Source organism: Aotus nancymaae, unplaced genomic scaffold (assembly GCF_030222135.1).
Source record: "Aotus nancymaae isolate 86718 unplaced genomic scaffold, 86718_ANA_hifiasm-v0.15.2.pri h1tg000001l, whole genome shotgun sequence".
NCBI classification, from domain to species: Eukaryota; Metazoa; Chordata; class Mammalia; order Primates; family Aotidae; genus Aotus; species Aotus nancymaae.
The window spans coordinates 7,673,519-7,699,899 of NW_026988412.1; the positions used below are offsets into that span (position 1 = coordinate 7,673,519).

Consider the following 26,381-nt stretch of genomic DNA (forward strand, 5'->3'; position numbering starts at 1 on the left):
GGGCACCTCCAAATCGCGCCCTTCTGCTCTCACGACATCTGGTGACGTCAGCGCTGGCCGCCATCTTGGACTCGGGCTGAGTAATAAAATCCCCCTGCACCGAAACGCAGTCTTTTTCTAGACGCGCGGTGCTGGGAAGGTGTCTGTGGCTTAGCGTCCTTGTCGCGGCCCTGCGGTCGGCAGCCTCCTAGTAGAGCGGAGCAAGGGTAGGCCCCGCGTGGCGTCTTTGCCCGGCTCCAAGATGGACGGCAGCGGGGATTGGGAGGCCGCTCTGGGGGAGCACGTGGCGCCTTGCTCGCCTGCTCCTGGGGCAGCTGGGATGGTGGCGGAGTCCGGAGGCCTCCTGTTGCCGTCGGGCAGGGAGGCCGGCGGAGGCGGGGCCGTGGCCGCCCCTGAGAGGCGCCCAGGCGGCGGCGGTCCAGCCTCTTCTTTCCTCGCACAGCCAGGCGGCCCTTGCTCGAGTCCCGCGTCGTCATGGCCGCGGTTCCCGAGTTGCTGCAGCACCAGGAGGAGGACCGCAGCAAGGTGAGGTCCTCCCCGCCTCAGGCTCAAGGGCGGGCGGCCCCGCGAGCTCGTGGGTCGCCACATTCTTGGCCTTGCGCGCCCCTGGGCCTTGGCTGCGCGCGGCCATCCCCAGCGCGGGAAATACCCGTGAGACCCGGGCAGCCCCTCTCCCTCGTCTTCCCTGAAGGCTGCCCTGGGGAACCCCTGTATGTGTATCCCCGGATTCCCTCTTGAGGACAGAACCAGAGACGCGGGTCCTCAGCCCCGGCTCAGGCGCTTATACCGACCGGACTTTGAGAGCTGATCCCTGGAGACCCCAGAATGTGTTCCTTTCCAAACCTATCTTGACTTCGCGGTGACCAGTAGGTGAACGAGAAATTCACTTAACATGCGACAGACCAGTTAGCTTTGTTGCCCTCAAAATGTACCCCCCCCCCTTTGAGAAAACGTGTTTTCGGCCCAAACAACTTGGGAAATTCCATGAAGTTTCCGAACATGCTTTTTACAACTTTAGAAACGCTAAGTGCGTTGTTGTGGGAGTTGTGTAATTTTTAGTAGGTGCTCAAATACTTGCTGAACTTGGGTTTTATTTTTAAGTCTTGTCCATTGATGTAAACTATCCGTAGGCCACGTGTATCTTGAGGTCTAAAGGATTATTAATGCAATAAATTGAGAATACCGTAGCCAGTTGAAGATTCCGAGACTAGCTTCCATTCTTTCACTGGTTCTTTTAAGTTTGCCTTGTTAGTTTTGTGATGCATGGCTCGTGAGCCACAACCTTTCATTCGGAATCGTCAACGTATGTTTTTCTGATAGCTGAAAAAGAACGTCTAAAAATACAAGGCTCTCTAAAATGTAACTTGGAGCCCGTCTTACACATCTCTTGAAGTCAAAGCCATCTCCATAGAGAAACTTGTTCATCTAGTAAGTAAATAACCCAAGTTTCAAAGCGGCTGGATTGTTACAACAAAGGTATCATTGTTGCATTAATTACTGAAATAGAGCTTTGTATACAGGAGGGTCTTGTTTAGAGTGTTTTCTTTGAAAGTTATTTATTACTAAAACTGAAAGTGGAAACTTGAGACCACGATTCACTGTAAAACATTATAAAGGTACTTTTCTCCATAAAGGGTAGATACGCTATATGGGGATTTTCTTAGCAGTTTGTTTTTTCTTTCTTTCTGGTACATTTCTTTTAGTTGTCTTGATTCAGAGTCAGCTAGGTAAAAGGACTAGATCGCTGCACTGACTAGATAGCACAGTATTACTGCACCTGTTTGTGTGTGTGTGTTTTTGGAGACGAAGTCTCGCCCTGTCTCCCAGGCTGGAGTGCAGTGGTACGATTTCAGCTCACTACAGTCTCTGCCTCCCAGGTTCAGGTGATTCTTCTGCCTCAGCCTCCTTAGTAGCTGGGATTACAGGCGCGTGCCACCATGCCCAGCTAATTTTTGTGTTTTTTAGTCGAGGCGCAGTTTCACCATGTTGGTCAGGCTGGTCTTGACCTCGTGATCTGCCCGCTTCGGCCTCCCAAAGTATTGGGATTACGGGGGCCCCGAGCCCTGATCCCAGTCTGCAACTTGACTTTCCCACCGCCCTGATCCTCCAGCAAAATTGGAGGATGGTTAGGAGGCCATTTCCTGCCTGGTGGTTTTAGATAATACAGAAATTTTGTCCGTATCTGTAGTGAAGAGAGTTATATGGCTTTGTTTTCCTTTTTAAATTACAGGAGTAAGGAGATAATAAAACGAAATAATCACCCTGATGCCTGGCTTTATTTTTGTTTTCTGATCCCTGCTAATGCTGGTACCTTGCTGTGGTCTGGTCTGGATGGTGTTAACTGTGTTATGGTTAACTGAAAGGCAGTTTGAGGCAAGTATGAAATAATGGAAAACCAAGTTCTGGGCAGCCTCTTCTTGCCTTAATACAGTTTCATTGTCAACTGAAATGTTTTATGTGTTAAAATGTTTAACTGCCCTCCTGATAATTTACCCTGAGGATGGAGTTAAGCCCCACTAATAAGGTAGGAGGACATACCCTTATTCTTCGGGTTTTGAATTCTAGTCCAATACTCATTTTGGATAATTCAACAACACTGAAAGGGAAGACCGTGTTAAGCCGTGTCTGGTAGCCAGACACTATTATGTTACATTCTTTAGCAGAAGGTGTTGGGGTTTGTCTTCTTCAGAAAATATAGTTCAGGGGAAGAGATACATGGTTAATTTAGTTCCTAACTGGTTCTCTACTAATGAGAAAGATTGTTTTTTTCTTTTTTTTCTCACTGTTGCCCAGGCTGGAGCACAATGGCACATCTTGGCTCACTGCAGCCTCCACCTCCCAGGTTCAAGTGATCCTCCTGCCTCAGCCTCCCAAGTAGTTGGAATTACAGGCACCCACTACCATGCCCGGCTAATTTTTGTATTTTTGTGAGACGGGGTTTCACCATGTTGGCCAGGCTCTTCTTTGAACTCCGACTTTAGGTGATCTGCCAGCCTCAGTCTCCCAAAGTGCTGGAATTACAGGTGTGAGCCACCGTGCCCAGCCTGTTTTTCGATTTTAAAATTTAGAAAACTAGGGTTTTGCTAAGTCTAGGTCCTGAAAACCAGAATGAAACCTTGATGACACCCAAGGAGATAGAACTGTCTTCCCTTCTCCCACCCTGATTGGATGGGAGTTCTCAGATGACTGGCATTTTTAGTGGGTTGGAAGAAATAATTGGAGATTATGCAGAAATAACCTTGTTCTCATAAAAAGAACATGCACCTTCTAGGTTTGCAGAAAGGCATTAAGTACGTGGGCACCATGTTTAGGTGCCCACTCATGAATCCATGGCAGTTGAATCATGTTTCCATTAGTTTATCAATCCTGTGGCAAATCATGTATAACAGCATTGGGAATCCTGACTGCCTCCTGGGACCTTTGATTCTGAACAGCTTTAGGTTTCTCTGCTTTATGATGGTGAATGGACTGAAGCAAGTTGAGCACATGGAACGGAAAAGCCCTGCAGGGAGCTTGAAACCTGTTATTGAAGGACTAGGTGATAATCCTTTCCAGTCTAGTGCTATTTTTAACTAGGGGGTTCTCCTTCCTTGACAGTAACAAGTTGGCCTTAACATACTGCTTGGTTACATGGACTTTGGTGAGTAATACCTGTCCTTATACCTAGTCAGGAGTGTTTAAAGTACTGCTGTTCTGGGAGTGGAAGCTGCCTCTAGGGGTATTTTTATTCTCTATTAGCTAGGATAGAGCGCAATTTGTTAGTATAGCAACAGTCCTGAACTTTGACCAATACCACAGCAAGTCCTAACTCACCAAATTTTGTGAACTGAAACTTTATGCTACACTTGCAACTATTTTCTAAGTTCAGGAAGTATGACATACCAAGCTGCCCACGCCTTAGTTCCAGTTCAGTAACTTGTACTCAGTGTCTTAAGGTACCCATTTGTGAATATTCTAAAAGGTCATGATCTGCTCACATTATTTTGGCATAGATAGAAATGGTTAAAAGGCTTTTTTTTTTTTTTTTTTTTTTTTTGAGACAGGATCTGTCTCTGTCACTCAGGCCTGAGTGTAGTGGCACGATCACAGCTCACTCAGCCTTGGTAATCCCCCCATCTCAGCCTCCTGAGTTAGCTGGGGTTACAGGCATATACCACCATGTCCAGCTAGTTTTTGTATTTTTTGGTAGAGACGGGGTTTTGCCATGTTGCCCAGGTTCAAACTCCAGTTCAACATGCTGGGATTACAGACGTGAACCATTGTGCCTAATCAAGGCTGTAAGTCTGCACTCCTCCCTCCCCCAGCCCCAGTCTCATTTCGGTCGGCCAGGTTAGAGTGCAGTGGTGCTATCTCTGCTCACCACAACCTCCGCCTCCTGGGTTCAAGCAATTCTGCCTCAGCCTCCTGTAATCCCTGAGTAGCTGGGATTACAGGCACACACCACCATGCCTGGCTAATTTTTGTATTTTTAGTAGGGTTTCACAATGTTGGTCAGGCTGGTCTTGAACTCTGACCTCGTGATCCGCCTGCCTCACCCCTACTGGGATTACAGGCATGAGCCACTGCACCCAGCTGGCTGTAAATTTTGTAGAATTATTTCTGAGCCGTAAAATCTAATTTGGTAAGGCCTAGTGATCACTAATTTATTTATTTATTTTTAGAGATGGGGGCGGGAGGGAGGTGGGAGCATCTAATTTAGAGCTTTATAAAATTCGGTTTCTAAACCTGGGTGGCACTGTTGACATTTTGGCTTGATCAGTTTTGTTGACAATGTTAAGCGATGTTCTTGGCCCCTGCTAGGATGCAGTCTCCTCCCCTCCGATGATGATGATAAGAAGTCAAAATTGCCTGTTTGAGAATCACTATTTTAAATGGACTTCCTTCTAATATGGTATGATGGTAGGGTCAGGTTGTGTTACAGAAGGTAGTGTTTGTGTGCTTGTTGCAAATTTTTTAGATTTTTCTATTAATCTTATCTAAGGAAATATAACATGCCATGTAAAAATTAGCATTGTTGGATATCTTTGTGAGAATTAAGCTTTTCCACCAGTACTAAGGAACCTTATCAAAAGGTGGTGGGTATTTGACGGTTACAAAGGGAGGGCTTTGTGTTTGTGGGTGAGGTGCAGGCTTTGGACACTAGAAACCTGAGTTTCTTGTGCTGCAGAGGGGAACTTGGTTTAAAATCCTGCTGTTTCAACATTTTGCTGTCTTCATTATCAGATCTTGTTGCTTGAGCAAATTAGGTGAGAACAGTTCTATAGGCTAGTACCCTGAATGTCTCAAATAGCCAGTGGTCAAAAAAGTATACGGCAAAGTTATAAATAGTATTTAAGGAAACAACCTAATTTTTAATGATCCCAATTGTGAGAAAAGACTATTTCAGAACTTTATAAGTTCTGCTTTTTCTTATTGAAATTGTAAAGGAAGATGGCCATAGGGCATCTTTCATCTCACCCAAATGTGGTAAATTTGATTTTTTTTTTTTTTGAGACAGTCTCCCTCTGTCACCCAGGCTGGAGTGCTGTGGCACAATCTGCCTCCAGGGTCCAAGTGATTCTCCTGCCTCAGGATTACAGGATCACGCTACCACACCCAGCTAATTTTTGTATTTTCAGTAGAGACAGGATTTCACAGTGTTGGTCAGGGTAGTCTCGGAACTCCTGACCTAGTGATCTGCCCGCCTCAGCCTCCCAAAGTGCTGGGATTACAGGAGTGAACCACCGTGTCTGGCCTGACATTTTTGTTTTTTAAGTATAAATTTTCTTTACATGATCTAGCTTTCCAAAAAGTAGGTTCTTCACCCTTGATACCTATTTTCTGATTGACCATTGAGGTGCTCTGGAGAGATCTGAAAGAGACTTGGAACTTGTCACACTGCTTCATACCTTCATATGCTGCCTAAAGGCAAACAGTAGTACCTCAGGAGGAGTTTGTAAGTCGCAGTTTGAGGGGCAATTGAGACTGAACTTAAGTTTAGAAATGGGAGTCCTTGGCTTGACTCTTCCCCTTTTTACATTTTGGCATAACTTTTTTAGGTACTCCTATATAGTCTGGAGAGAAAAGCTCAGTTTCTGAAGGGCACACACGTGCATTCTAGTCATGGTAAATGATAAGGAATACAAATCCAGATGGCTCCCCTTGCAGGGTTTTCACTTGTTCTTTCAAGAGCACTTCAAAGCCAGGATATTGTGCTGATAGATACTTGGTAGCTGGTTGGTGATAAAATGTTGGACTTCTTCCTCTGCCCTTCCCATATCTTTCATGAATTTTGTTTTGAATTCTTGTTTTTATTTTGTTTAGAACTCTTTTTTTCTCAAGACAGTCTTGCTATGTTGCCCAAGCTGGTCTTGAATTCCTGGCTCAGGCCATCCTCCAGCACTTAGCTTCCTGAATGGGCCCCTAGCTTGAGTATTGGAATATTATTTGGGAAATTTGCTGTACCTCAGACTCAGACCTCAAACTCAAGAGTGAAAGAAATGTTCAAACCTATTTCCTATTTCCTATTCGTCTTGGGTTGATCATGAAGTGAGACCATGAAAGGAAGGCAGTGAATGTCCTTAAACACCTTCATCCACATAAGTAATGTGGACCATGTTAGCTTTGTCGAAGAGGGCTTGTTCCAGCCTTGGTGACAGTGAAACCCTGCTACAAAAAAAGGGCTTGCTAACTTGATAAACTAGCAAACTTTTGGGAGGGAGCCTTTAAGGGATTGGGTAGTATGTGAAGGGCTTTAGCTCTGAATAAAGGAAACTGGAATTTCTGTTTTTACTTTTTGAGATAGTCTCATGCTGCTCCTAGGCTCGAGTGCAGTGGTCTAATCATAGTTCTCTGCAGACTCAAAATCCAGGGCTTGAGTGGTCTTCTCACCTCAACCTCCTGAGTGTTGGGATTAAAGGTATAGGCCACAGAGCCTATCTGATTTTTTTTTTTTTTAAAGATATTGCTATGTTGCCTAGGCTTGTCTCAAACTCTGGCTCAGGCAATCCTCCGGCCTCAGCCTCCCAAAGTGCTGGGATTACAGACAAGAATCATTCTGCCTGGCTGGTTTTTGTTATTCATTTGTTGGACCTGTTTTTTTTTTTTTTTTTTTTTTGGAGACGGAGTTTCGCTCTTGTTACCCAGGCTGGAGTGCAATGGCGCGATCTCGGCTCACCGCAACCTCCGCCTCCTGGGTTCAGGCAATTCTCCTGCCTCAGCCTCCCAAGTAGCTGGGATTACAGGCATGCGCCACCGTGCCCAGCTAATTTTTTTTGTATTTTTAGTAGAGACGGGGTTTCACCATGTTGACCAGGATAGTCTCGATCTCTTGACCTCATGATCCACCCACCTCGGCCTCCCAAAGTGCTGGGATTACAGGCGTGAGCCACTGCGCCCGGCCAGACCTGTTTTCTTGATATCAGTGGTGTGTTGATTCCCAATAGGATTTCTCTGCGAGGAGATCCTTACTGATCGTGTAATTCAACCCTTTTGCTTTGTGAATTCATTTGAAAGTGTTATAATTTCAGTATCTAGTAATTATGTGCATTTCTTGACATGCATTAGATATTTTAGGCAGTAATTCAACTCTGGTTCCATGTTAATTCCACTAGTGCATGGGCTTGCAGCCTTGTGAAATGATGAATCAGTTTATCCATTCGCTGAGTGCGCTGCACTGACCTCCTTCCAAGCCTCAGTTCCTGTTCTAGGAACTTGAGATTATGTAGCCTGCAAATGCCCTGCAGTCTGCAGTGTTCTACTGTGAACTGCTTGTGTGTTGGCAGGCTATGGGTAAGAATGGTTGGTGTCAGCAGGGATGGGGCCCTCTGGGTCCCATCTCACAAAGATGAGTGGTGAAAATCTGATCACTTGCTGTAACCCTTTAGTTTCTTATTAAGCTGATGCCTGAGTAGCAGCTATTTGCTATGTTAGTAGACTGCTCTTCTGTTAGAAGTCCTTAGTTCTGTTTTTCTTGAGGGACTAAGAAATTATATTACTGGCCTGAATTACAGGAAGGAGAGAACCAATGGCTAGGGAATGAGAGCCAATATCTGTAAAAGCAGAGTTGGGCTGGGCACAGTGACTCATGCCTGTAATCCTAGCACTTTGGGTGGTCGAGGTGGGTGGATCACGAGGTCAAAAGTTTGAGACCAGTCTGATCAGCATGGTAAAACCCTGTCTCTACTAGAAATACAAAAATTAGCCAGGCATGGTGGTGTCCACCTGTAATCCCAGCTACTCAGGGGACTGAGGCAGGAGAATCGCTTGAGACAGAGGTTGCAGTCAGCCAAGATGGCACCACTGTACTCCAGCCTGGGCAACAGTGAGTTTCCGTCTCAAAAAAAGCAGTTAATATATTGCTTATAGTTAGTTGAACCAGTTTTTCACACACCAATGCCATAATGTAAAGCTGAGATTGAACACAAATAAGTAGATATGAGTTATCTTGAGGATGGAAGAGAATGGTAACAATTCAGAGCACCAATGGGAACATTTTTTCTGATAGTTCAAACAGTAACAGTAATGCATGTTTCCTAAATATGTATCATGTGAGTCTTTAATGTTTGCAGAAATTAATTCAGATCTAGAGTGTGAAGAACAGTTTTGAATTTTATGTCCTCACTTATGAATATTGGACTAGGCAAGATGTGGATACCTTTTCAGCTGAAGTATGTCCTGCTTTTGCTTCCTGTGATGGAAGTCAAAATCTGATCAGGGATGATTTGTCATATTGGCCTTCTTTCTGGCAAAATCTTAGTTTCTTAGGCAGTGGAATGAAGCGTAACAAAACAGAATCCCTAGAGGCTAGCAGCAAGTTTGAAGGGAGGAGACACTGTAGTTTGGAATGGAAACTAGAAAGTCATTTAAATAGATACATGTCTTTTCTATCCTGTCTGTAGTAATTTTTGTGGGATACTCAAATAGGAAAATAGGGGCTAGCACTGCATATTGTGTATATATATCATGTTGCATGCAAAACTGATTAGATTTAAATGACTATTCAACTAGCCCCGTTTTAACATCGGATTGTGGAGTTTACTTCGGACTGTGTGTCTCTTCGTTTGGGCTTGGAGTCTGCAGTCACTATCACCACTAGGAAAGATCTGTATTTTTTCTGTTTTCCTCATGCCTTCTGAGTTTCAGAATCTTGCCTTTTGTGTTGTTCAGTCTTCCAGGTACCCTTTGCCATCTGTAGACCATTAACCCTTTCGAGAGGCAGCTTTGCTGGAGGTATTGTCTTGTGCCACAGTGAGTTGTAAGTGAGATTTGGACCCAAAGTGAGTTCATGAAGACTGGTGGGCAGAACCTCAAGAGCTGTAGGATTGTCCTGCAGCCAGTGCCTCATGTGCCCCAGCTGGGAAGCTGATGAATAGGTGAGGAAATGCACAGGGATTTCTGTAACCGCTTTTCTCCTTTTAGAAAAGTGCTTCAGCTCTCTTACCAAAAGCATTCAGATCTTTTTTTTTTTTTTTTTTGAGACGGAGTCTTGCTCTGTCGCCAGGCTGGAGTGCAGTGGCGCAATCTCAGTTCACTGCAACCTCCGCCTCCTGGGTTCAAGCAGTTCTTCCACCTCAGCCTCTCAAGTAGCTGGGACCACAGGTATGTGCCACCACGCCCGGCTAATTTTTGTATTTTTAGTAGAGACGGGGTGGGAGGTGGTTTTGCCATGTTGACCAGGATGGTCTCGATCTCTTGACCTCGTGATCTGTCCGCCTCAGCCTCCCAAAGTTCTGAGATTACAGGCGTGAGCCACCGGGCTGGGCCAGATTTCTTAAAAACAGTTGAAAATGTGCTTTTCAAATGAGGCTCTGCTTGTTTGCCTCTTGTTTACCATGAAGGCTGATTATAATCCATATTGTAAGGATTGATCTGGTAGGGAAGTTCATCATGAACTGAAACTTTACCCGAAACTTTGAATACGTGAGGCAGTAGTTTCAAGGGAAATGTACAAAAGTCAGGTTTCTAAAAAAATTTTTTTAAATTCTTAAATAGAGATGAGGTCTCATCATATTGCCCAAGTTGTTTTTATTGCCCAAGTTGTTTTTTTAACTGCTGACCTCAAGCAGTCCTCCCACCTTGGCCTCCCAAAGTGCTTGGGATTATAGGCATGAACCACCACACCCAGCGAAAAGTCAGTTTTAAAACTTAAGTTACATTATTTGAGAGCAGTTATGTTTTCAATTTGATTCTTACAGGTGACCTAAGGGATCTGGAAAAGAGGTAAAACTTTATATGGCAAAGGTCTGGCATGCCCAAGGACAGACTTGATTCTGAGGCCTGCTTGTCAACTGCTATAAACGGCCACTGTAAGCATACTAACATCTGTAGCCTAAGTAAGAGACTTGGCCAGCAGGGCTGAGGAGTACTGTGGGTGCTTCAAACTTAGGCGGATGGAAGCGAGGCAGGTGAGCAGAAGAAAAGACTCTGGTCATTATTTCGCAAAGTTCTGTAGCACGGTGGAGTAGGTTTGTTGACTAAGCATATAGAAGGAATGCTAAACTTTTAGTGCTTACTGAGTGAGGGTACAAATGCTGACTTATCTCTAACCATTTCACAACTTTCTACTCATGTTTGTCTCATCTGGAGGGTTACATGCTACAGTATGAGAAAGTTCATTTAACTTCTTACTGGAGGACATTGAGTTGGTGATGGCCTGGATGCTGAGGGAATTTTGCCAGTATTCTCTTTTAGACAGTTCTTTAAGGCCCAAATACAGAATCGAATTATTTGCTTATTTGGTGGTTAAGACTATCATGTCAAGTGATTGGATTTTTGCTTGAATACCTTCCTAGAGTAAAATGTCTGCTTCAACCTTTTTTTTTTTTTTTTTTTTTTTTTGCCGGTGAGTCGGAGGGTTGATGATGGGTTCAAGCTCCAACGAGCTCGCCGAGAGGGGCTTCCTAGCAGCTTAGCACCAAAAGCAGCTGCCGGGTCTGAGGACCGAAACGCGAAGCCGCTAGCACTGCTGCGCAACGAGCCTAGAGTAAAATGTCTAGGCAAAAATGGCTGCTAGTGAAGCTCGGTTGTTAGATATGCTGTAGTTGCAGTCACTCAGAACCTAGTGGTTTTCTTCTTTTTGTCTTGATCACATTCTTAAACAAAAACTATGTTTATATAGCCCTGGTGTATTACCTCTACATGGTTGGGAGTATGGGAAAAAGGACAAAAACAGAAGATGATTATTAAGTGGAACAAAAAAGCAGCAGCTAAAGCAGCCGGTAGCATCCATTGTAGCTTTGACTGTGGTGCTTAAGTGAGTCCCATTTACTTGATTACATCCCCCTTGGGTCCTTCTATTCGAATTCCAAGGGTATCCCATGTGGAGTTCACAGGCTCACTGAGTTTGCTGGGCTTGCAGTGAGCAAAAATGGAACTGTCAGCATATTCAGTTGAGCAGGGCTAAAAGTCAGGGTTTGTGACTTCTTTAGGAAATGTGGTGGCAGTTCTTGTGCTCTGGGAAACACACCTTAGACCTTTTCTGTGAGCTATCTTATATCTCCTCCAGAGTCCATGGCTGCTTCTTGTGTCTTGCCCTATTTATTCCTATTCTTTGGCCTGACTGACCTTGACAGATAAGCGTAAGATCAGTAGAGTGGTTGGTATCCCTCTGCAATCACATCTCAGTTAATGGTTAGAGGTATTTTTAAGGCTGTGTTTCCCCAGTGTTAACTTAGCAGAAGGAAGGAAGCTCTTATCAGAAAACATTCCAGAGCTGGAGTCGCAGTTATGATCAAATGAAGTCTCTGACCTTGAAGCTTTATCTTTGCTTGCAGATGTTTCACAAATGGACATGTGAAAATTTAAGCCAAACAAGCAGATACTTCATAGGAGTCATCAAGAATTCATTTGGAAGAAAAGTACTTACGATGAGATGTGAAGGCTCTAAAGTCTCTGTTGTGATCTTACTAATAGCTGGAGTTAAAATCAACTTCTGGTGACTACTTGAGCTTTTATTTCTTTGAGGAAAGCCATTGTTGCAGGCTCCCTCTGGCTTTCAGAATTATAAATATACAGTGCTTAAGGAAAAAGGGAAGTACTTAAAACTTCTAAGTAATCCATGTGCTTTTAGTGAATATATTTAGTCTTTGTAGCAGATTGACCAGATTTACAAGTTTTAGAGGTTAAGTACATAAGTTTTTAGTCTTGAAGAAAAGACTAAATGCATATTGTCTATACCAATGCATTTGAAGAGCAGGTTTCCCCTCAGTTTCAAATAAACTTAGAAATGTCTCAGCTTAGAAATGATCTACATATAAACTGCTTTTCAATAACTACTTCTCATTTTTGGAATAATTTTTTAGGGCCAAATGAGTTTGGAACTAATACTCAAAAAATGTATTTCAGCTGAGATCTGTATCTGTGGACCTGAATGTTGATCCCTCGCTTCAGATTGACATACCAGATGCGCTCAGTGAGAGAGATAAGGTCAAATTTACAGTGCACACAAAGGTAAGTAATATACAGTGGTAATACATACAGTGCTGGGTTGCAGCCTTGTTATTCACAGTGGATTTAAGAGGTTCCCTGAGCTTGAAACAGTTGGTGTTTATAGAGTAGCACTATTGTTAAGTGAGAACCTCCCTAATCTATCTCACAGTACGCATCAGGTGAGTGCCATTGCGGGAGCAGCATTCTGCTGTGGCAGAGCCCTAGGCTGTAGGCATTGCCGACCTTGTGTGGCCTATACTGTGCTCCATGAGGAAGTGTGCCAGCCGAAATGATGCAGCTCAGATCTTCCACCTTAGTGTGTGGTGTTTTTTTTTGTTGTTGTTGTTTTTTAAAAGATAGTCACGTTCTGTTGCCCAGGCTGGAATGAAGTGGCGCCATCTCACTGCAGTCCATGCCTCCCAGGTTCAAGTGATTGCCGTGCTTTGGCCACCAGAGTAGCTGAGATAACAGGTGTACACCACCACGCCCGGCTAGTTTTTGTATTTTTTTTTTTTTTTTGAGACGGAGTTTCGCTCTTGTTACCCAGGCTGGAGTGCAATGGCGCGATCTCGGCTCACCGCAACCTCCGCCTCCTGAGTTCAGGCAATTCTCCTGCCTCAGCCTCCTGAGTAGCTAGGATTACAGGCACGCACCACTGTGCCCAGCTAATTTTTTGTATTTTTAGTAGAGACGGGGTTTCGTCATGTTGACCAGGATGGTCTCCATCTCTTGACCTCGTGATCCACACACCTCAGCCTCCCAAAGTGCTGGGATTACAGGCGTGAGCCACCGCACCCAGCTAGTTTTTGTATTTTTAGGAGAGATGCAGTTTCACCATGTTGGCCAGGCTGGTCTCAAAAACTCCCGACCTCAGGTGATGCACCCGCCTCGACTTCCCCAAAGTGCTGGGATTGAAAGCGGAGCCAGAGCTACTACGCCTGGCCCCACCTTTGTTTTTTTTTTTTTTTTTTTTAAAGGAAGAGAAAGAGAGAGAGAGAATGGGGAGGAGGGAGAAGGAAAAGAAAGAGGGAGAGAGAATGGGAGTATTGCTTTCTTGCCCAGGCTAGAATGCAATTTAGTAATGGGTATTGAAAAGCTCTTTTATACTGATAATTATACTTAATGATGTAGTCAGGAAGGAATAAGGGAAGAAGATAACAAACAAACAGCCAACCAATATTTAATTTAAACCTATGAAATGCTATGCGATTACTGAGGAGTGATTTACTTCCAATTATATAGTCACCTTTGGAATAGGTGTGAGGTGGTAATGTATGTTTTGTGTATTTGAAGTGGAGAGTTCTATAAATGTTTATTAAGTTTACTTGTTCCGGGTCTGAGTTCAAGTTCTGAATATCCTTGTTAATTTTCTGTCTCGTTGATCTATAGAATCGTTAGCTCTTCTTGTTACATTGATCCTTTTGCCATTATGTAATGTTTTTAATTTGCACCCAAGGGAAGTTTCTCTCTGTAGCTTGTGTTTTTTCAGTATTTACTAAATTGGGAAGGACCTTTCCCACGTGTTTTTTTTCTGAATGCCTGGGTGGCTTGAATAGCATACTTCAGTTATTCTGAGGCAGTATAAAGACTGGTGACATAATTCTCTGCTTGAGCTTACCAGATCAAAGAAGGTAAAATCAGCATTCACTGGAGTGAAAAGGAAGGAAGCCAGGGACAATTTTTAGAACTGTAGTAAGCTAAAGCTAAGAGATTTTTTTTGTTTTGTTTTGTTTTAATTTACTTTTCTTTTTTGTCATAAGTTAGGGGTAAATTCAGGCTTTTTTTTTTTTTTTTTTTGAGATGGAGTCTTGCTCTGTCACTCAAGCTGGGCTGCAATGGTGTGATCTCAGCTTTGCCTCCCAGGTTCAAGTGATTCTCCTGCCTCAGCCTCCTGAGTAGCTGGGATTACAGGCATGTGCCACCATGCCCGGCTAATTTTTGTATTTTTAGTAGAGACAGGGTTTCACCATGTTGGTCAGGCTGGTCCCAAACTCCTGACCTTGTGATCAGTCTGCCTCAGCCTCCCAAAGTGCTGGGATTACAGGCATGAGCCACTGTGCCCGACCAAATTCAGACTTATAAAAGTAGAATTTGGGGCCGGGTTGAGTGGCTTGCACTTGTAATCCTAGCACCTCAGGAGACCAAAACAGGCAGATCACTTGAGCCTGGGCAACATGCCAAAAAACTTGTCTCTTTCAAAAATATAAAAATTAGCTGGATGTGGTAGCGTGCACCTGTAGTTCGAGCTACTCAGGAGGCTGAGGTGGGAGGATAGCTTGAGAGCCTGGAAGGCAGAGGTTGCAGTGAGTCAGCATTGTACCACTGTGCTCCAGCCTGTATGACAGCCAGACCCTGTCCCAAAAATGTATGTAAACAAAAAAAAAAAATACACAAAGACGAACAAAATAATAGGGTGGTGATTTACCTTCCTGGAACTGAACTTCTACCAGTAGATTCTTTGATTGGATATTCATTACAAGCTTCAGTAAGGTGGAATTTGGGGGGAAAATCCTTAGAGTTCAGATTGAATCTTAGCTATGACTTTCATGACAGGAGATCATGTATTACTGCTTTCTTCTTTACTGGATCATGTTATGATGTTGTATTATGCAGAATTTTCCCACTGCACAGCCCAGAAACTTAAACCACTTATCAAAAAGTGGTGGTTACCAGTTAACGTCTTTCTTTCTTTACAGACCACACTGCCCACGTTTCAGAGCCCAGAGTTTTCTGTTACAAGGCAACATGAAGACTTTGTGTGGCTACATGACACTCTTATTGAAACAACAGACTATGCTGGGCTTATTGTGAGTGTTTTAGAAAACTAAATAAGCTAGTTCTTTCTGCCTTGCTGTTCATTTAGTTTAAAGAGACTTATATCCACCTTTTTTTTTAATAATAGATTGTGAAAAGTTAAATTTCATCTACCTACTAGAGCATTTGCTAACTATTGGTCAGGTGGAAAATATGTGAAGGAATAGTGTTACAGCTTTGCGGTGATGCATACAGGCTTACATTATTTATGTTATAAAAGGGTGTAAACAGTGTAATGACTTTAGTCTTATTTACCTTTAGGTTTGGTTTTTCTGTGGTATGTTGTTTCCAACGTCAGTAGAATTGATTTCTAGGAAACATTAGTATTAGTAGTAGTATGTGATAAGATTTCTCACAAAGTGCTAAAGGAGGCCATGCCTGTAATCTTAGCGCTTTGGGAAGCCAAGGTGGTTGGATCACCTGAGCTCAGGGTTTCAAGACCTGCCTGAGCAACATACTGAGATCTGTCTCTACTAAAAATACAAAAATACAGCTGAGTGTGGTGGTGCATGCGGTGGTGCATGCCTGTAGTCCCAGCTACTGGGGAGGTTGAGGCACAGAATTACTTGAACCTGGGAGGCAGAGGTTGCAGTGAGCCAAGGTCATGCCACTTCATGCCAGCCTGGGTGCCAGAGTGAGAATCTGTTTTCCAAAAACAAAAGTCTTTGATCATTAATTCTTGGCTGCAGGAACAGAGACTTAGCTGATTTTAAAGGAGATTTCCATGGATTTTGTCCTGCCAGGCAGACTGAAGAATCTGTCCAAATGATGATTTCTTAATAATTAAATGAAACTAGTTCTAAGCTTATATTTAGATATGTTCTGTTCATTCAAAATTAGAGCTCTTGATTATCCTTAGGGATTAGGAAAAAATCCCTTTGGAATACTAGAGACTTTATAATCTTGATAGCTAATCATTGGTGTTTAGCATTAATTATACTAGTTTTAGGCCAACATTGAAGCAGTGTAGACACTATTGTGCTCTGAACGATTGTCTGTAATGGATAAACTGACCAAATGATTGCCATCAAAGTGAATACGCAACTCTCAGGAAGACACTTCCTTTTAAATGGCCAGAAGAAATAAGGTTAAGAAAAAAACAGGAGTTGACTTTTAAATAGCCCTACAGGAGTGGAGTGGTTGTCTCCTGTGGACCAGCAAGAGTAGAATGAGGCACCAACTAGAAACCCTCGCTGCTGGGACAAGAGGCTCATGAGTTCCTGCCTCTGCTGCAGATTCCACCTGCTCCTACAAAGCCTGACTTCGATGGTCCTCGAGAGAAGATGCAGAAACTAGGAGAAGGTGAAGGGTCTATGACCAAAGAAGAATTTGCCAAGATGAAACAAGAACTGGAAGCGTAAGTGGATCTTCTTGGTGGGCTCTGTCTTTTGAGAAGTAGAAAAGTGGTGCTGTGTACAGAAATAAGTAGAAGAACCTGACTTAATTTTATTTAAGTGTAGGTGTTAATTAGGTCCCTAGTGTCCTCTTCTAAAACTAGTAGTACATCTTGCATAGTGTGGGACATGGTCTTTATACTTCACACACTGATTCATTGGAGACCATTGGCACTAATACCTGATAGACTAGTTGTTTTTACTCGTGTAGAGCATACTTATTAGGGATGCTCGTCTGGCACAGTGAGGAAATAAACTTATGTCTTTATAAGTTGCTCAAAATGTACAATGCTTTTCTTTCTGAAGCTTGGTTACCAGAAGTTTAGAAGAAACTAGATTGTAATGAATGCTGTTACATGAGTTTTTTTTTTGAGACAGAGTCTTGCTGTGCTGCCCAGGCTGGAGTACAGTGGTGAGATCTCAGCTCACTACAACCTCTGCCTCCTGGGTTCAAGCCATTCTCCCGCCTCAGCCTCCGGAGTAGCTGGATTTTTGTAGAAACAGGGTTTCACGGTGATGTCCAGGCTGGTTTTGAATTCCTGATCTCAGGTAATTCGCCTGTTTGCCAGCCTCAGCCTCCCAAAGTGTTGGGATTATGGGCATGAGCCACCATGCCCAACCTGTCATTTAATTTTTTTCAAACAAAAATAGATTCTTGGAAAGTTTCTTAGAATCTATCCTTGCACTTCCTCATCTTAGCTGAAAAGTACTCACCCCTCCCTTCTTCTGCCATCTTCTCCCCCTCCTCAAATCCCTGTGTCATCTAGGGCAGCACTCAAACCTCCAGGCACTGAAAGCATTTAGCACATACTTGGGTGGCTCTCAGCTCTGGGGAATGAGGCACACTGAACACAGCAGACCCAGGTTTTTACCATTAGGAATTTTAAAGTGACCTTTAGTGTGTAGGTTGAGATAGAGCTGCTTTATAATTTCTGTTCATTTTCAGCTTCCTTAAACTCATGCGGTATTGTATACTCAGGCTTCAGAGTTAAAGGGATTTCATTGCTTTAAAGAAACATATTGTGTGGCTACTAAATAACAGTAATTGCGTGTAGATTTGGGAGCCCATGGACTTGATCCATCAAACCCAATTACAACATCACTTTCCTCCATAGCCTTATTCCACAGATTCAAAAATGGCAACTGCCTTATTTATCTAACTAGACACCAGGTTATACTGAAACACCGTTTGGTCCAGTTGCATTGGTGGCATGAGCAGAGACGTAGAATTAACCAGCAGTAGTCTTTATTGGTCAGGTAATTGAGCTGTGCCAACTGAATGCCATGTGCACATCTCTTTCCAGTGAATATCTCGCTGTTTTTAAGAAGACTGTGTCCTCCCATGAAGTCTTTCTTCAGCGGCTTTCTTCTCACCCTGTTCTCAGTAAAGATCGCAACTTTCATGTTTTCCTGGAATATGATCAGGATGTAAGGCATTTTAGTTCTGTTTTGATAGGCCATTTCAAATGTTTATACTTTCACAATGTACTTGGTGATTTCTAAAAAATTGACTAAAGTTCTGAAATTTCTTACACAGTGGAAACCTTTTTAGATGCTGCTTTTCCTTCATTGTGTAAGACATTTTTGTAAAACTCTGCTTAAAGAAAATTTTGCCTTTCCCCTTCCAAAAGCTAGGTTTCTTTTTAAGAGATTAACAATCCCAAACATCCCTTAATTTCTTAACAATCCCGAACTTAACTAATTTCATTTTAAAGGAATTAATATTAGTGTAAATTTATTTTCTTCCTGGCTACACTTTTCTTGAAAGATGACTCTTAGGATGTTTTTCTTTTTAACATGTTTTGGTTTTTGCTACTTAATATGGATAGAACAGTAATTTTCCCAAGGATTTCAGAGCCACTAAGACTTAGCTTCTAGTCAGTCTTTCAAAATCTCTTAAGTCTTTTAGAATTAGATGACCTACCTATGTTGAGGTTTAGCCATGAGATGTTTTAAGCTTGGAAGTTAAGGCAGAATTAAAGATACTTTATGCATTTGCCCATACTAATGAAAAGGATTCCTTGAAATGTTAGTCAGAACTTCTGTAAAAGAACCTAGAAAAATACATACCATATAAACTGTTCTTTGGAATTTTCTACCTTTAGCTAAGTGTTAGGCGGAAAAATACTAAAGAGATGTTTGGTGGCTTCTTCAAAAGTGTGGTGAAAAGTGCTGATGAAGTCCTTTTTACTGGAGTTAAGGTAAGTGACTTGGCTGTTTGTGAACATTTTTGACTTAATTGGAAATCTTTTCTTTGAAAGAGATACTTGTGAAACAAACGATTAACTTCTAAGAAATGTCAGTTTTCTTCAAATTTTGGTAATTTTCATCTACTTACTCAATTTTCACCTATTTCCCAAAGCACCTTGTTCTCTCCCAGGAAACTCAATGTGAACCTTTCCACACTTGGCTTCATTTTCTCCTTTTCTATAAGTAGGGAGATTACTCAGTTAATCTCTAAAATAAAGTACAAGATCGTATTTTATGCCATTCTCAGAACTACACTGTCCAGTTTGGTCACCAACTACAGGTGGTAGAGAAGCATTGACGTGTAATCTAGCTGACACAACTAAGTAACCAAATTTTAGATTTTATTTATATACTGGATTTCAAGGTGTTAGCACTAGGATAAGAATACAAAATCTTCCTAACATTTTCATTATCCTGGTAGGTATGATTTACTTCCTTGTTTCTGAGGCCTTCTCATTCCTTTGTAACTGAGTTATCCTTACAGTTATCATCTGGTAGATCTGGCTTTGCCACTCCGGGGAGCCCAGAATGCAGGTGCTAAGTAGAGAAGGCATCCTCAGAAATTTGGAAACTTGGATTTAAACTTGGTGCAGTTTAAGGTGTCTGGGACTGTCCTGTATCCAGGCATTATGGGATGTTTGGCATTGGCATCCTTTGCCAGTGTCTACCAGATAATCAGGATTTCCTCCCAGTCTGAAAGCAACTAAGTCAAGAGGAAAAAAAACTCATTCTCACACAGATAGGTATCAACAGCTAAGTGGCCATGTTCCACCTGGTAGAACCATTGTACTAGTGTAAAATTGCTGGGTGTTAGAGAGGATGCCAGTTTCACTGGTGATTGTTAAATGGTTCTTCCGTATACATTTTCTGCCAGCCCTTGATTTTTGCCAGCCTTGGTTAAGAAATAGTATCATAAATTCGTAATTTCCCTGATCTGTAGAGGTTAAACTTTATATTCATGTTTATTTGCCATGTTCTAAGCAATATATTTTTATTTTGATAAATATAAAAGGCTGCATGGATAGTATATTTTCACATTCTTGAAATGTCTGGTTCTTTTTTTTTTCTTCTAGGAGGTAGATGACTTCTTTGAGCAAGAGAAGAACTTCCTTGTTAACTATTACAATAGGATCAAAGATTCTTGTGTGAAAGCTGACAAAATGACCAGATCTCATAAAAGTAAATATCATTTACCATTAGTAACTTAGAGCTTTGCTGATGGGCCTGGCTATTGTTTGGATAAAAAGAGCTGTCCTTGTTTCTACAGATGTTGCCGATGACTACATCCACACTGCAGCCTGCTTACATAGCCTGGCTTTAGAAGAGCCCACAGTCATCAAAAAGTAAGTTTTTTTGGAAAAGCATTTCCTCTAACTTAATTGAAGAGTGCTGAGTGGTATAACTAAAAGCATAAATGAGTAAAGACTACCATGGTTTCCATCCTGCTGTGGAGTTACAGGCTCACTAAGGCAAGTCTCCAGCACTCATCTTACATGTTCTCTGTACATAAGACACTTGTAAGACAATTGTAGGGGACTTGGGCTCTTCTACATACAAATACGGTTAATATGGTCAAAGCAGTAGTTTCTGTCACACTTAAAAAGCCTGTTTGCTCTAGTTTTGGGGGTTGAGAGAGTTTATCTGGCGATTGGTGCTTGCCATTTTGCCTGGTAATGCCCTGGACCACCCTTTTGGGCTGGGATGCAGCCCCAGGAGATCCTGAGAACGTGTGCCTCTCTCCCTGGATCTTGAAGAGATTTGGTTATGATGGTCTGAAGAATAATGTAATGACCTCAGTCTGATACACAGCTGATTTGATGCACAATTTTCTGAAATTACATTCATTCATTGAATTAAAAATCTTTCCATTTTCACGCTTCACTTATGTATGTGTTTCAGTTTCTCCATCCTGGGCATTTCTAGTGTAAGGCAATATTTTACTTAACATCTAGGCTTGGCGAAACAGGTGATACTACTTCTGACTTGAAATTGAGAGGCTAATGGGAGAACCATGATGAATTAATGTATTTACTGCTTTGGGATGCCCATAGCAGAGCTCATTAAACCCGACCTCGGTTAATACAGCATTGGCATTTAATAAGAATATTTGGATACATGGCAGGATAACAGAAGGGACACCAAGAGGCTGATGCCACTGAGTGTGGTGCTGTAAATGTGTGTAATTTTGTGACCATTTTCTCTATTATTTTGGGCCGGTTGAAGTGAGAACACTACTTTTAAATTAATGCTAAAGTGCCAAAGGCTAGGACTCCTGAGTTAACCCATTTATGTCTTGCACACTGGTAAGATCATATTTTATAGATGATTTAATACCTTAAGCCAAAATTATGTGTCTATTTCCAGGTACCTATTGAAGGTTGCTGAGCTATTTGAAAAACTTAGGGTAAGGATTTTTGTGTTGGTCTTCATAACGTATATTTTATAATCTATAGCTTTCTGCCTTGATGGTGACCTTTCCTTTTCTATATAGAAAGTAGAGGGTCGAGTCTCATCAGATGAGGATTTAAAGCTAACAGAGCTCCTCCGATACTACATGCTTAACATCGAAGCTGCTAAGGTAGGAAAAGAAGTTGCTTAGCTTATCGGAGCAGTACAAAACAAGAAGTCTGTTTAAAAAGTTACTTTATGCAAAGGGGAAAAATAAAAATTTATCAGAGTTGTTTTTATAAATGACATCTGGTATTGTATCCTTATAAGCTTGTATATCTGACAGCACTGTAGGGGTTGTGTGGTGTAGACAGGTAATGGTTTGGGGTATTCTGGGTCATTGATGTGGGACATAACATGCAGAAAGGGCTATTTCTGGGGCAGAGAAGGTTTGGGAGTTTTTATTGAATTGCAAGTATCCCTGTAGCCTTTGAGCCATAAAGCATTATTTATAATATATATATGTAGATGAAGTGGTAAGCAGACAATAATCTTTGGGAATGAAACATGCATTCTTCACTGTCTGCATTAGTCTAAACAAATGTGTTTTAATTTTATGTGAAATGTATTAAATCAGGCAGAATAAAATTAGATAGGCCTCTGATCCTGAAATGACATCAGAAAGTAAAAAAGTAAAAGTTTATTTATTCCCTCATCATGTAATTTTATTTTAGTTAATTTGCCCTTTGGCATATTTTCTGAATCTTCCAGTTTTTAAAAACACTGTTTTTATTAGTTTATTTTCTACTTTCATGGAATTAAGAGGTCACTAAAGAGTTTTTGAGTATATACAAAAATAGGTCTAATAGTTTCACCCATCTTTCATTATTTCACCTGTTTTTAAATGTGTAATGTATACATCATAATTGTTGAATTTAGATACTGAGATAACTTCTACTTTGTTGTAAGATTGCAAAGAGGCTGGGCATGGTGGCTCACGCCTGTAATCCCAGCACTTTGGGAGGCGGAGGTGGGTAGATCACAAGATCAGGAGTTCAAGACCAGCCTGGCCAACATGGTGAAACCCCATTTCTGCTAAAAATACAAACATTAGCTGGGCGTGGTGGCGCATGCCTGTAGTCCCAGCTACTCAGTAGGCTGAGGCAGGAGAATTATTTGAACCTGGGAGGCAGAGGTTGCAGTGAGCCGAGATAACACCACTGCATTCCAGCCTGGGTGACAGCAAGACTCCATCTTGAAAAAAGATTGCAAAGAACCTTTATATCTGACTGACTAAGTGGATCTCCAAGGTAGATTACCAGAAGGAGCAGGATTTGCAGGGTGGGGTTATGTTTCTTGCTACTTCATTGCCCAGTTATGTTTTAGCAGCACTCAACTTGACTTACCCAGCAGACTGTATATTTGTTTTGATACAAAAATGCTTAATTTTTAAAGTTACCTTTATTTATTGAATTAACTGAAAAAAATAGTCCTTCTGTTTTTACCCTTGGGTAGTCACTTAATATAAGGAATTCTAAAAAAGCACTCAACAAAGCTATCAGTGTTGCTCATCCCTGCTGAAGCTGGAGATTTAAAAATAGGGGGAGAGAAGGTATAGAGGTAGATTGTTGCCACCTAACGTCTCAGGTGGTACATTGTCACTTGGGCTATTCTTTAGACTGGTTTAGATATTTTAGCATGCATACCTGTTAATTTTTTTCCCAGGATCTCTTATACAGACGCACCAAAGCCCTCATTGACTATGAGAACTCAAACAAAGCTCTGGATAAGGCCCGGTTAAAGAGCAAAGACATCAAGTTGGCCGAGGCACACCAGCAGGAGTGCTGCCAGAAATTTGAACAGCTTTCTGAATCTGCAAAAGAAGGTTGAGCAGGGACATTTTTCTTTCTGTACTCTTATTTGAAAATAACTTCAAACTTAGAAAAATTGCACAAATAGTGCAAAAAACACCCCTGTATCATTCACCCAGTGTCAGCACTTCACGGCATCTGCCTTACCACTGGCACATGCACAGTCACCCTCATAGCTTTTGTGTGCTTACAAACATTGCACACCTGGTTTTTCTGTACCATTTGTTATTCAGTTGCATACACCACACTCCTTTTAGCTCTAAAAACGTTGTATATTTCCTAAGACTGAAGACATTCTTTTGTGTGGTTACAGTACACTTACTTGATGTGATAAACTTAAGTCTAAGACTACAGTCTGCTGTCTATATTCTCATGTTTGTCCTGATGTCGTCTACGAGATCCAGTGTAGGATTGTATCTGGTTATCTTAGCTATTAGGGAACAGTTCTTAGTTTTTAATGATAGCAGTCTTTTTAGAGAATCTCTTTCCAAATACTGTGTTTCTCACTTTTGGCTGGTTTGTTTCCTCATGTTTAGATCTGGTTGTGGGTTCCTGGTAGAATAGAAGTAACAGGCCGGGCGCGGTGGCTCAAGCCTGTAATCCCAGCACTTTGGGAGGCCGAGGCGGGTGGATCACGAGGTCAAGAGATCGAGACCATCCTGGTCAACATGGTGAAACCCCGTCTCTACTAATACAAAAAATTAGCTGGGCACGGTGGCGCGTGCCTGTAATCCCAGCTACTCAGGAGGCTGAGGCAGGAGAATTGCCTGAACCCAGGAGGCGGAGATTGCGGTGAGCCGAGATCGCGCCATTGCACTCCAGCCTGGGTATCAAGAGCGAAACTCCGTCTCAAAAAAAAAAAAAAAAAAAAAAAGAAGTAACAAGCCCTTCTTGGGGTGTCACTTCTGAGGAAACATTGTGTGTCTGTCTCTCCTTCATTTGTAGTGGTAATTTTGATTATGCAGTCAGATATTATCCAAACCAATTTCTCCACAGCATAGTTAACTATTTTAACCCCCATCAATCTGTGGTAAGGCAATTTAAGACCATGTAAATACAGTTGCCCGTTGTGCAGTAGATGTCAAAATTTATTCCTTGAGTTTAGCTGCATCCTTGTACCCATTCTCATACTCCCACCTACCCCAGCCCAGCACCCCACCCTTATCCTTTGATAACCATCATTCTATTCTCTACTTCTAGGAGTTCAACTTAAGATTTGACCTAATAAGTGAGATCATGTAATGTTTGTCTTTCTCTGTTCTGGCTCATCCATGTTGTCCCATATGACAGAATTTTGTTCTTTTTAAAGGCTGAATAGTATTATGTGTCTATACTACATTTTATTCATCCATCAGTGGACACTTCTCAATTGATTTTGTATTTTGGCTGTTGTAAATAATGTTGCAGTGAACATGGAAGTACAGATATCCCACTGAGATAATTTGTTATATTTCCAAAAGTGGGTTTGCTGAATCATATGGTAGCTCTGTTTTTAGTTTTTTGAGGAACCCCTATACCATTTTCCATGATGGCTGTACTAATTTACATTCCCAGCAATGGTGTACAAGAGTTCCCTTTTCTCTGCATTGTTGCCAACACTGATATTTGATCCTTTTGAGAAAATCCATTCTAGTAGGTGTGAGGTAATCTCATTGTAGCTTTAATTTGCATTTCCCAAATGGTTAGTGATGCTGAACATTGTTTGCACGAACCTGGTATGTCTTCTTTCAAGAAGAGTTTTCACAAGCCATTAGTGAAGTATGTGGCTCACCACCACCCCTTTTTCAGCCCTGTCCCCAGTCACTGGTACCTAGAGGGTGTGAGTGAGGCTACTCATCACATGTTCAAGAATGCCATTTGGTAGTTAAAGTGACCATGAAATTGTTTAGTTTTTCTTGCGTTTCATGAACATTTTTTCTTCCTGTAGAACTGATAAATTTCAAACGGAAGAGAGTGGCAGCATTTAGAAAGAATCTAGTTGAAATGTCTGAACTGGAAATAAAACATGCCAGGGTAAGTCGTTTCCCAATTTACTTAACCCAGTGTCATCAGGCAGTTGGGGTGGCCTTGTGGTATTAATCCTCTGTGGTACTTAGTTGATGGGAGCCATTCATTGTTTATTTGTAGTCTTATTTATAATGTTACCCATGACTAATTTTTAGCAACTTTTTTTTTTTTTTTTAATAGAGATGGGGTTTCACCAGGTTGGCCAGGCTGGACTTGAACTCCTGACCTCAGGTGTTCCACCCACCAGCTGTGGTCTCCCAAAGCTCTGGGATTATAGGCCTGAGCTACCTCTCCCAGACCTAATTTCTAGCAGCTTTTATTGTCTTTCCAAGGCCTTCGCCTTCATAGAACAACTCACTTACATAGCATCTAAGAAGTTAAAGTAAGCCAGGATCACATTTGGGAGCAAGCAGGTTAGGGCAGAGGTGCTGAAGTGAACGTCAGCTCTTGGGTTGGTAGGTTTACCCACTGAGAGAGAGGAGCTCTCCTGCTTGAAATTGGGATGAGTGGTACGTTGCAGTTCACCTGGGATTTAATGAAGAGAAAGGCCAGCTCACTGTGGCTGACTTTAAATCTCCCATGAAAAACTATGTTGGTAGACTTGTGTTGTTACAGGTATATGGCAAGTTGTAGTCATTCATTTGTCCGCCTTGACTTTTTTTCCCACAGAACAATGTCTCCCTTTTGCAGAGCTGTATTGACTTGTTCAAGAATAACTGATATGCCTTCCCTCTGAAGAAAAGAAATGAATGTGAAAGAAAGCCAAGCATCACTTGCACTTAAATCATTACCACGGAAGATCTATTAGCTTTAACTGTAGTTTAAAATTATGTGAATAAATACTTTGATTTCTACAAATCTTAACATTTAACCATGTTGGTTTAAAAATACTGCTTGCTACTTGGACATAACTAATTTTTCCTTGTGCATTTAATACCTCTGGGCAGAATCTAAATACTGGGTTCTCCTGTAGTTCATCTTTAGTTATTACTAAGAAAGGATATAGGAGACATGTGCGTTCTGGAAAGAAGTAGAAGCAATCACCTGGGCCATGTCCCTACAAACCCATGAATGTCAGGGAGGCGCCAGTTACAGCAGGTGATTCAGCTACTTGAGGCAGGTAACAGGTACCTTCCATTCCTCACTGAAGGTGGGGTTTGTGTTTTTGTTTTGCGCCCGGTAGTCATCTGGTGTTCGTCCTAGAACAACAACAAGAAAATTTATATACTTTTTGCACCTCCTTTTTTGA

The 26,381-nt window shown here is 41.9% G+C and overlaps 1 protein-coding gene and 1 non-coding gene across 6 annotated transcripts; both read left to right on the plus strand.

Moving 5' to 3' along the window:
• The first annotated feature begins 108 nt into the window (after window positions 1-108).
• Window positions 109-25,996, plus strand: SNX5 (sorting nexin 5). 5 transcript variants are annotated; one of them, XM_012474689.3, is made up of 14 exons: window positions 109-206; window positions 443-525; window positions 12,325-12,429; window positions 15,105-15,215; window positions 16,458-16,579; window positions 17,921-18,044; window positions 18,722-18,817; window positions 19,940-20,045; window positions 20,134-20,209; window positions 21,231-21,270; window positions 21,358-21,444; window positions 22,980-23,139; window positions 25,053-25,138; window positions 25,802-25,996. In XM_012474689.3, the coding sequence occupies exons 2-14, from the start codon at window positions 475-477 to the stop codon at window positions 25,850-25,852; spliced, it is 1,215 nt and encodes a 404-aa protein (XP_012330112.1). In that variant the 5' UTR covers window positions 109-206; window positions 443-474; the 3' UTR covers window positions 25,853-25,996. The 5 variants fall into 5 exon arrangements, with proteins under 5 accessions (XP_012330112.1, XP_012330105.1, XP_064232852.1 ...); XM_064376782.1 differs by lacking the exons at window positions 109-206; window positions 443-525 and adding exons at window positions 10,356-10,385; window positions 11,754-11,837; XM_012474682.3 differs by lacking the exons at window positions 109-206; window positions 443-525 and adding an exon at window positions 2,242-2,373.
• On the plus strand, window positions 7,612-7,848 carry LOC135276402 (small nucleolar RNA SNORD17). The gene has a single exon (XR_010343952.1). It is a non-coding gene; the product is annotated as a small nucleolar RNA SNORD17 (small nucleolar RNA).
• Window positions 25,997-26,381: the final 385 nt, after the last annotated feature.

Bases quoted from the DNA above. Each gene is read 5' to 3' on its own strand.
- SNX5 (XM_012474674.3), top strand. From the start codon at position 11,715: ATGAAGTCTCTGACCTTGAAGCTTTATCTTTGCTTGCAGATGTTTCAC. The intron at 18,818-19,939 runs GTAAGTGACTTG...TTTTTCTTCTAG, and splicing joins TCCTTTTTACTGGAGTTAAG to GAGGTAGATGACTTCTTTGA. The intron at 21,271-21,357 runs GTAAGGATTTTT...TTTTCTATATAG, and splicing joins AGCTATTTGAAAAACTTAGG to AAAGTAGAGGGTCGAGTCTC.